Below are 10,310 nucleotides of genomic sequence, written 5' to 3'. Positions count from 1 at the left end.
TGTCAACGCAACGGAGTGTAAGAGGCACCTAGTCTTTTCATACGCGTATCCGATTCGCATTCAATGGCCCCCGTGCGGATTTGCTCCGAAGATGGCGCCGGAGCAGAAGGCTCGGAGGAAGAGGCTCAGCCCTACCGGGTCTCCGCGTATAATCTCAAAATCTGCAAGTGTTGTCCATAATTCTGCCGTATGCAAGGGGCGGCCGTATCGATGGCTGTTTTGCATCACAAACAGCGCGCATGTCAACACGGGCAGTGCAACAAAGGGGTCGGACAAAATGGGGGAGGGTAGTTACTTATATCACCCGAGTTTCTAGATGGAAAGGACATGTGGATAGATCATCAGCTTCAACATCGACAAATACATTATTTTTCCTTACTCTCGTTTTTCCATCGTTGGCAATTTACTCTCCTTCTTTTTCACAGAGTCCAGTCTTTCACAGAATCATACCGCGCAAATACTACATCAACGACTCAGGCCTACCCACCGAGATAGACATCCATCATGGCCGACAACAGTACAACAACGGAGGGTGCGTCGAAGGGCTTCGTATTCTACCACTATGAGCCGTCCATGGTAGCAGCTGTCATTTTCATTGGAGTATTCGGTCTTTCGGGGCTCTTGCACATTTGGCAGCTGGTGCGAGCCCGAACATGGTATTTCATCCCCTTCGTGATAGGATGTCTCTGTAAGTTGCCTTGTCAAATATCGAGTGGGTTGGAGCTTGGCTAATGCGGACTAGTTGAGGCCGTTGGTTACGTCGGTCGCGCTATGTCTGCACAAGAAGCACCGGACTACACCAAGAATCCCTACATCATCCAGTCAATTCTCCTCCTGCTAGGACCAGCCCTGTTCGCTGCATCGATTTACATGATCTTGGGTCGTTTGATCAACCTCCTGGATGCCGGAAACTACTCTTTGATCAGGCCGAATTGGCTGACCAAGGTTTTTGTTCTCGGTGATCTCCTATCTTTCTTCGCCCAGAGCGGAGGTTAGTTCAAGGCCCCTACATCTCGTTGCTGGATGGGAAACTAACTTCTTCAAATAGGTGGCGGTATGCTTGCAACGGCCAAAGACAGAGATTCCGTCAAACTGGGAGAGAACATCATTGTCGGCGGTCTCGGTATTCAGATCCTCTTCTTCGGCTTCTTCATGGTCGTCACCCTCATCTTCCACATGCGCCTTTCTCGCAACCCAACCCCGAAGACATACACTCTTAATACCCCTTGGAAAGGCCTCCTTTGGGTTCTCTACGGAACTAGTCTTATGATCATGGTTCGCTCGTTGTTCCGTGTCGCGGAATACGTCCAAGGAAGCGGGGGAGAGCTCCAGTCAAAAGAGATGTACATCTACGTCTTTGACGCGCTTCTCATGGGTCTTACATCAGTGCTTTTCAACTGGTTCCATCCCAGTCGCGTCATCAACAACCGTGACACCAGCCTCAAGCAGGTGTCAAGCTCAGAGGTACTGTCCGAGGGTTACTTGATGGAGAGCGGCCAATATCAGCAACCCAAGTACCAACAGCAACAGCATCAAGGACCGCCGAGCCCCTACGAGCCGTATCACGGTACCCAGGGAGACTTTCGGAGGTGAAGAGACTCAGCAAAAACGGGGTGAGCTTCCCGCAGACTCAGCAGTAGAGCTTCGGGTGTCGACCGAAGACTGGAGGGAATGGGCATATGAGCCGACCGGTGGGCGATGAGCGTCGTGATTTTTCTGTCGACGGGCATTTTCATTTGTAATTCGGGCTGGATGGGAAATGGGTATATGGCTGGGTGCTCGTGCAATATCTGAGCACATGAAGCAACAGCGCATGACATGGACGGCTTGTATAAAGTAGACTGTATGATAACATAAATGAAAGCTTGAGGTTGGAAGGAGAACACCAAGAATACCTGGTTGTGCTTCAATCTGCGCAGCTGAGGCTCTCAGCTAAAGAGCAGATCCACTACTTGTCGCCCTCGTCGTAATGGTTCAAGGTCTTGTGGTAGGAACAATACATAAGCAGTTTGAAACTCATGCAGAAATTGTGTTATGTATCTGGGGCGCTGATTGCTTGAGATCCAACGTAGCATCTTTCTTCGGTCGGCGGTGCATCCGGACGCCCCGGTCCGTGGTTGGGTCCACTACGCCCGATTGCTCCCTTTTCGGGCCCGCGCCAACACCGGTTGTTGTCCGAATCACTTGATCAAATAAGTCGTGTTCGCATCAACTTTAATAGCCAGTGGTAGTTAGTATGCAAGCAATTGCATTATCTGGCGATCTTGGCACTGCTTTCGCGAACCCCGTTCAGAGCCCAGTGGTTCCAACGTCAGCACTTGTCCGTTTAGAGTCACCCAAGCTCAGCCGTCACTGGGCATAGCATTGGAACATCTTTTATTAGGGACTTTGGGTGGTCTGAAGCGAGACCCGCACTATGCCCCCGCTTCCTTCGCTCTAAGAGGTCATCAGGGCAGCTTACTTGCACTTCGAAGACACAAACTCTAGACCAACTGCATCAGCCTCCAGGAATATCAGCTGCCTTCATTGTGTGGACGCCATTATCGCGGGTCATCGATAGCTGTCAATCGATCAAACATGCCTCGTTTCCATCCCGTCCACGCCCTGCCACTGCTGCTTGCCACCACCTTCACGATCAGGGGTGCGATGCCTCTCTGGAACCCGTCTGGCGCCATTCGCGAGTTCGGCCTTCCCGCGCACATTCAGACATCCATTGAGGCGCAGTCGGCTTGGAAGATCTATGGCATGCGAATGTCGCTTTGGGGAGTTGCCATGTGGACCTTCTTTCTCCGGGGAAATTTCGAGGCGCTTGATACTATGATGAGCCTATTGGTGGGGATGGGAGCTGTCGATGGTTACGTGTGCTACTGCGAAGGTGTGCCAGGCCAGGGACTTTTCAGATTCGGCACCAGCGTTCTTCTTGGACTTTGGGGCATTCTCGGGGTGAATACCAAGTTTGCAAGAGCGTAATAATCACTTGAGCTTTGAGCAGTTTAAGCCTATCGACAACGACTGCAAGAGGCAGGTGCGATCGGATGGAGGGGAGCAAAGCCAACTCCCGAACGCCTTTTGATGTCGCACTTCTTCAACCGCGTGGATATAGTTGTTTTTGCTCAAAGTCCAAAGAATTTTCGATAGAACTCAGTCTTTGCAGGGTTCGCTCTAAAGCTGAGACGGTCTAGGCATCCGGAACTCTCCTCGCCTTGATCAGTCTCGCCATCAATGCCATTACAATGTGTATAATCCTCCCATTACTCGACTTCAAAAGTGCGTCCCGTCACTCAATACTCTCTTCAAAGCTTGCGCATCAAGATCTTCTTGTCGGGATCAGGTTGGGTCTATTTGTGAAGTCAGCGTTGCGATTATAACCCTAAAGGAGAGCAGCCTTGGTGAGTAACTTACGACAGACCCGAAATCCAAATTCTTGTATCTCTCAGTGCTACCTTCAACCATCTTGATGTCATAATTCGCCAAGGTTGTCGCCATAATCATCTTAATCTCATTGACGGCGAAGAACCGACCAGGGCATGCGTGGCGACCAAATCCGAACGTCAGGCTCGTGGGGCCACCAACGCTGACGAACTGGTTGAGGGCAACAACCTCGGCCTGCTTTGTGCCCGTCTCCTGCTCTGTCTTTGCCTGGCGCAGCTTGTAAAAGCGAAGGGCATCGAATTTGTCGTGGTCGGGGAAGTACTCGTCATCATTGTTGATGCCGATCATGGGGATCTCGATGATGGAGCCTTTGGGGATGACTTGCCCGTTTGACAGGGTGAAGGTCTTCAGAACCTTACGCGTGAACGATGCTAAGGAAGGCACTGTCAGTCTCCTAATTTCCTTCAATGGGAAGAACGTCAACTCACTTGAACCAAGCGCATAAAATCTCATGGTCTCCTTCAAGAAGCTGTCCAACTTCTTCATGTTTTGCATCGCAAGGCTGGTGAAGACACCATTGCTCTCGGCCAATGCCTGCTGGACGTCCTCTCGCAAAATGGGGATCAACTCAGGCATGGCTGCCAACGTGTAGAACCTAGAGTCCTCGTGAGTTATTCATCCATGTTAGAAAAAGGGGGTTAGCGTACGCGTTGGTAGAGGTAACCGTTGTAGTATGGATAGCAGCGAAGCTGATGCCGAGCTGGTACCTAGCAAGCTCCTTGTCATCCTTCTCGCCGAATTTGGTCTGCGCGTCCATGATCCACTGCAACATGTCATAGGGCTTCTGGTAGTCAGGATCCTTGGCTGCTTCGCGTCTGGCAGTCACAACAGGTCGCAAGAACTTGTCTGCGGCATCGATGCGCTCGTGTACCTTCTTCACCTCTGGCAGTCCTGGAGCGACAAATCGGCGTGTCCAGGGCCTAAGATCAGAGATCTTGCGAATGGCCTTCATCAAGTCAACGGTGTAGTTGATCGCGGCGTCAAGGTATTCCTCCTCGCGACAAAGCTCAGGGCCGATGAAGACGCGTCCAGATGCCATTGCGACAATGCGGAGGAGCTTGTCCATAATTTTGACCTCAGTCCATTCTCCAGAATGTGGGAGCTCGATGCGCAGGGCTTCGATGACTTCGTCTGCGATAATGGGGTTCAGTCGTACTAGGTCGCTGTTAGTCAACGATAGCTGCAGCCATGCAAAATGTAGACCATTTACCAAGTGCTGGGGTCAAGCTGCTCTTAACGGTGTGAGGCAGCAAATCAATGTCGGTCTCGACCTTGGTGTACTTGGCGTGCATGAACTGCAACAGAGGTTTAGCAAGGTCACCTCTAACCCTCTACTCTGCTTCTTTCCGGAGACCAACCTCTTCAATAGCCTTGTTAAAGCTGAGAACATCGTCGGGCAGTCTCTTCAACTCGTTCATGAACTTGGGAGCAACGACAATATTCGGCGATGCTGAGGTTGTGTCAGCAACTCGTCGAAAGAGTCTAACTACCGCCAAGACTTACCCCTGGTCGTAGTAATCCTCCAAGCTCTCTCTTTGAACTACAAGGCCCCGGTGTTAGTCGTGATGATCGCAACTTGTCTCGCGATGCCGTCACCTACCCTCTTGTATCCGTCAAGATACATATCCTTCGCTGATCCGCTGAGGAACTTCTTTCTTCGACTCTCGGCTCCTCCGAATTCTGTCCCAATCATGGGAAGGTCCGCCCACGGGTCGCTCTTGAGAACGCTCTGCAGCAGAACGGCAACGACGCAGGCAAACACAGCAGTCGCTGCGATCGGCCAGCGGTTGGCCAACTCTTCGAAGACGGTGGTGTCCACCACTGGCATAGTGGTGGCGTTCATGTTGGGGAGCATCGACATCGACATTCTGGGCGATCGGCACGTCTGCGATGGTGTGCTTGAACAGATGAACAAACTCAGAAGAAGTTGGGACCTAAGGATGTAATATAGTCTCGCAGTCCTTCACACCCTCCAGATCCGCGCTCCAGTTGGTTGGCTCCAGCATGACAGCAAACACCGCCGCCAGCTCCCCTGACCTCCTTGTTCGCATGGAGGTCCCCCACCATGACGAAAGGCACTGTTAGTCTGCCACATAACCGACGGGAGAGCCTCGAACGAGTACGAGTAGAACGAATAGCCGGTGGGTTACGAAACTTGTCCGCGGCATGCGAAACCGGGTGGAACCGCCTCAACTACCGGAGGGAGGGTGGCTCTTCACCCCTGTGCCGATCAACGGGACGAATGACAAAGTGATCTGAAGAAGTTGCATTAGCGCCGCGGGCAAGTGTGCTGGGGGGAGGCAAAACGCGGGGAGCCAGGTTGGGGAGGTGGACGGGCTTGACTTAAAGTCCGAGCCAAGGGTGACTGCTTGAAGCTCGCGTGGTAAACGATGTACGACCCTATCGGTTTCGTATTCGCGAGTCTGATCGTCAGAAGTAGCCAAACAGATTGTAAAGCACGACGTCGTTTAAGAATAAGAACTGGACGGTGCGCCCTAGAAAGCAAGCGTGGCAGGTAAGACGCTACGTTGCAGAGTTGCTTGTCCATCGTGAACTCACGCGATGTCAAGCAAGAAGCCGTCGCTAAAGCTTCGTTGGGAAACCCTTCTCGGAGCCTCGCTTTGATTATTTCTCCCGCTGCCAAGGCTTCCCATCTTCTCATGCGGGAAGCAACCTGTAATGTTTCAAACGCTTCTATTCACGGTATGCTACTTTTCAAAGGCGGTCAAAGCGGCCAATGATTGGACGAAACCTGCAAATAATGGAATTGGAGCAGACTGAACGAGTAGGAAACTACTGCTTTCAGATTGCTAAGACTCTGAAAATGATTTATTGGTGTGTTCGCCCTCCCAGTCGGGACAGCAATACGTCGGATAACTTTGCGGGCGCCTAGGTGTCATCTCCCACCGGTTGACAGACGCCGAGGTCGTCATGCACTGTCATATTTACGAGCCGTAAACTTTAAGGAAGCCAGTAATCTCCCCATCAAAAAGTGGTTTGCCAGTGGAAGGGTCCTCGCTGTCAGCTCCCAGAAGTCTTGCCTCCCAGTAAGTCCCTTGCTCTGTGTCAGTATCCTTCTTGAAGCCCCACGTCGTGTAGCCTTCGGAGCCTAAGAAGATTCCGCTCTGCTTCGTTCCGTTGATGTAATGCGAGTACGGCTGGATTTCGGTACCGTTAACCTCGTACATCAGGAGAGCGTCGTACGGAATATCGGCTGCAACGAGGTTCTGCCATGTGTAACCCGAGACGCCTGTAGGCACGTAGCCTTGAATACCTTTTCCGTTGACACATCGAAGGGGGTTCTGCGCCACGCCAGCTTTGTCAAGCACGGCCATCTGATCATTGTTGGAGTAAGCAAGTGTACTAAGGTTCCCCAATCGGGGGTGGCGGCTTCCGGCATGGAACTTACGAATCCCCATCGGATGCCAGTTGAGCCGCGGGAGTAAATGGCTGTCAGCCCGTGGCCGGTAATGTATTCTCCTGTATCCGTCGCCTGCATCGACCACGGCCCCGCCTGGCCGGTCGAGGCATCGTACTCCGGGTATACGGAGCAGTCGCCGGGGATCAGCTCGGCAGTCACGTTCGGTGCTGCGGCGGTGAGAGGGGCCGCCGCCAGGCAGAGGGCGGCAGTGGCGGTGACGAACTTAGCGAGCGAGGCCATTTTGGTGCGAACTTTATAAGTGAATGGTAGGGATGGTTCGAGTAAGTCGTTGATCTGAAAACACAACTACGATTGCTTCGTCGAATCTCTGCTTGGGCTTTATACGTATTACCCCTGAAAAAAACATCTAGGCAGACAACCCGGTCTAGGCTTTATTCCTTCGTAAACCGGTGAACTTCCGGGACCGAAATGCTCGAAGGATCTTTCGTGGCCACATTACGGAGCTAGACAATCGACGGCGTGATCCTGCCTAAAATCGCCGCCCTTTTGGTGGACGGAAGAGTACGGGAGCTAGGGGCACTGAGAGGGGTTGAGACCACTAACTTGAGATTCAGGGCGAGGCCTAAGAAGACCCTGGTAAATGATCGCCGCTAAGTGCCGTTAACCGCCAAGCATCGTGAATCAACGAGTGAAGTCTAGCGCAGCTAAGTCACTTCATGCCAAAGCAGAGACAGTGTGCCTAGCAGGTGATGTCATTTCAAGGCAAATTGAACTTCGCTTAAGCGCTCGGTCACGCTGTTGTTACCCTGCGAAAAGGAAATTCAGAACAATTCTGAGCTGTGTGTCTTGCTGCCGACTCAAACGGCCTCAATTGATATCACCGAACATCTCCTTTATTCTGCTGTGCCACAAGCAACCATCAAGGGTGATTTTGACAGCCGTTCTGGAATAACAACAAGCACGAGCTTCATGAGAAAGCTGCTAGCCTGGGGGAAACAGTTGGCAATTCGAGTCGATTGCTGCTCTTAACAAGCTTTTGATGTGCACCAAAAGAGGGGTGATGGAAAGCCTGCTCGCGCCAGTGAGTTTTCTCCTCGCGAATGAACTACTACTTTCGGGTGTGGCGTCTTCGACCTTCGGGCGAAGCTTATGTTGAGGTGTGGCCACAAGGCCTATCGGATGGTGCCCATCTTGACAAAATTCTTCCCAGGCCTAGCCGAGGGCAACTCCAACCCAAGTGAGTTTGCGGGGACATCGGCCGACATCGCAATTCGGCCGTAAAATGAAGCGATCAGGGGTTTGGCAAACGAAATGCTGAGGATCTGACCCTGCCAACGCGCGTACGCGTCTTTCAAAAACTTACCGGTGCCTTGCAGCACATTGTCCGTGGAATTCCCAAAATCAGTAAGCAAAAGGCATGGCGCTCCCTGCAATGAAACATGCTGTTATTCAAAGGTGAAGTCACGATGTGCAGCAAGGCCTATGACTCTCTTCCATGTTTGAGTCTAGCCCCGTACTCCATTCTAAACATCTCAATTGATCTGATCCACTTGTCTTTTAACCTTCTTTCGACGACATATTGATGATGACCGAACCCGAATCCGAATTGGCCAAACAAGACTCTTTCTCACCCCTTGCCCATGCTGCAAGAGATGTAAGACACACGCGCCATTGCGAAAGCCCAGCCTCCTGTTTGAGTGTTATTTCCCGAGCTCCTATGAGCCAGTCTCCACCGACAACCGCAACGACGACAATGATAGCGATAACGACGAGAGACGACGAAATCGGCTGCGAATAAACTGAACAGCGCAGGCTGCCAATTCAAAGAACAACTACCCGGAACGCCCTGCTGAACGGCGAGAGAAACCAAATGGCAGTCTTCGCCAGGCTGAACTCGAACTCCCAACAGACCCAGAGCCTGAAGGTGTGTTACCCCGCGGGGGAGATGATGTAGGAGGAGCTTTGGAGATGCCCTTCGGGCGTAGTTCTGAAACTTCTCTGCTTGAACCACGAAGAGCCTGTCTTGTCGTCAAGGGCGCATTTGAAGATGCCCGAGCAGGGTATGAATAATCTACCGCAACGTCAGCCAGCTTGAACCTAAGTTGGTGGAATAAATAACGTACTGCCGTTCACAAAGTCGAGGACATAGTTGGTGGATAGCTGCCTTGCTGGGGACTTGGGGTTGCCGTTCGTCATCAAGTAGGGTACTCCAGCTTGCCGAGCCCCCAAAGGGTCTCTCTGATTTTCATAAAATTCGACGAGACCCCCAAACATCTGTACTTCCCACCACCGGCCAGATTCACCAGTCATCCTATTCCCGTAACCTGCCACCTTCAGGCCAGGTGGGGTATGGGGCCGATCTGCATCGGTCAAGAAATTGGTCAACATGTGACATATTTCGTGAGCGACGGTGATCACCATCTGAAACTTGAACAACGCATAGCTGTGCCCCGCAACCTCTTTCGATTGCTGGCGGGCGAACAGCATGTTGTCGATTATGTGGCTGTGCAATGCCAACCAGACTGCCCTTTGAGGCTCGTAGTTCTGAAGGTTATCTCCCCATTCTCCCTCCTCCTTAGTCGTTACGCCCTCGCCGTCAAAAAGAGTCAAGAACACAAATGGAAAGCTTGATCTGATCTTCTGCAAGAACAGATTGATAGCCATGTGCATGTCCTCGGGAGAGCCTGTGTAGAGATGTTTCTGAGGCTTTTTCTTGGCGTTGCGCAATGCGACTAGTTGATTGGCGAGGGCGACGAGGCTCTGTTTCCCCTGTGGCGACTCCAGAATGCAAAGCGCCATATCAATGATAGCTTCGACGCATCGATATCTTTGTGAATTCGGAGGAAGTGGAACATGTGTTTTGTCTGCTGCTTCGTTATGGACGACGAGCCCCCCAACTCTCTGTGGCATAGACGACATATCGGGCTGAGGTTTGTCTTATCATTGCGTGAGCTTCTAAGTTGCCTAAGCACTTGGACGGTAATACGTACTCAATACAGGCAAAGAGAGAATCGTAAATTCAAGAGTGTCGAGTATTGCCGCAGCCAAAGAAAAACCTTGAAGCGCTTAAAAACAAATCAAAGACAGAATCATAATAACCAGAATTCCTCCGGGCATCACCAAAGAATCATTGCGTCCACGACTAAATATTACTTCGCTTGCTGATTACATGAGTTGGGCCAGTCGATAGAGACCTTGCCAACTTCCGCCCTTTCTCAGCGCCTCGCGGGTACAGGGACCGGCGCTTACTCCGACATGCCCCTGGCATATTCTTCATGAAACCACAACCCCAACTTGGTATATCATTGGAGTGAATACTTCCTGGGAGTTGCCCCGGCCGTTCTTCAGAGGTGGAAAGGACGGCTGGACAAGGTCGCTGCTGCGGGCTGCGGCCTGCCTGAGCGACCGAACCAACAATGACATCTGAGTCGCTTTCACAGTCCGTGTTCGATAATGCGGCCAGTGGGGTAGGCCGCAAAGCCATCGAGGGGAGACC

At 51.9% G+C, this 10,310-nt stretch overlaps 4 protein-coding genes across 4 annotated transcripts; 1 reads left to right on the top strand and 3 right to left on the bottom strand.

Annotated features, from left to right (window-relative positions):
• Positions 1–504: 504 nt before the first annotated feature.
• On the top strand, positions 505–1,593 carry RTA1-0 (Protein RTA1; the record flags this gene model as incomplete). Its single annotated transcript, XM_036642004.1, has 3 exons — positions 505–688; positions 743–991; positions 1,049–1,593. The coding sequence occupies 3 exons, from the start codon at positions 505–507 to the stop codon at positions 1,591–1,593; spliced, it is 978 nt and encodes a 325-aa protein (XP_036493671.1).
• Positions 1,594–3,293: 1,700 nt separating this feature from the next.
• ATR2-0 (Cytochrome P450 monooxygenase ATR2) lies at positions 3,294–5,299 on the bottom strand (the record flags this gene model as incomplete). The annotated part of the gene is made up of 8 exons (XM_036642003.1): positions 3,294–3,338; positions 3,403–3,803; positions 3,861–4,027; positions 4,080–4,587; positions 4,643–4,727; positions 4,791–4,882; positions 4,936–4,972; positions 5,033–5,299. The coding sequence occupies 8 exons, from the start codon at positions 5,297–5,299 to the stop codon at positions 3,294–3,296; spliced, it is 1,602 nt and encodes a 533-aa protein (XP_036493672.1).
• A 1,078-nt stretch (positions 5,300–6,377) lies between these two features.
• On the bottom strand, positions 6,378–7,093 carry CGCS363_v010153 (uncharacterized protein; the record flags this gene model as incomplete). The annotated part of the gene is made up of 2 exons (XM_036642002.1): positions 6,378–6,767; positions 6,842–7,093. The coding sequence occupies 2 exons, from the start codon at positions 7,091–7,093 to the stop codon at positions 6,378–6,380; spliced, it is 642 nt and encodes a 213-aa protein (XP_036493677.1).
• Positions 7,094–8,911: 1,818 nt separating this feature from the next.
• CGCS363_v010152 (uncharacterized protein) lies at positions 8,912–9,613 on the bottom strand (the record flags this gene model as incomplete). The annotated part of the gene is made up of 1 exon (XM_036642001.1): positions 8,912–9,613. The coding sequence occupies one exon, from the start codon at positions 9,611–9,613 to the stop codon at positions 8,912–8,914; it is 702 nt and encodes a 233-aa protein (XP_036493678.1).
• Between the last annotated feature and the right edge of the window lie 697 nt (positions 9,614–10,310).

The sequence above is a fragment of the Colletotrichum siamense genome (genome assembly GCF_013390195.1).
Source record: "Colletotrichum siamense strain Cg363 chromosome Unknown KSG_Cg363_contig06, whole genome shotgun sequence".
NCBI classification, from domain to species: domain Eukaryota; kingdom Fungi; phylum Ascomycota; class Sordariomycetes; order Glomerellales; family Glomerellaceae; genus Colletotrichum; species Colletotrichum siamense.
Note: the sequence above shows the minus strand (reverse complement) of the source record. Positions and strands in the feature narration are given on the sequence as shown.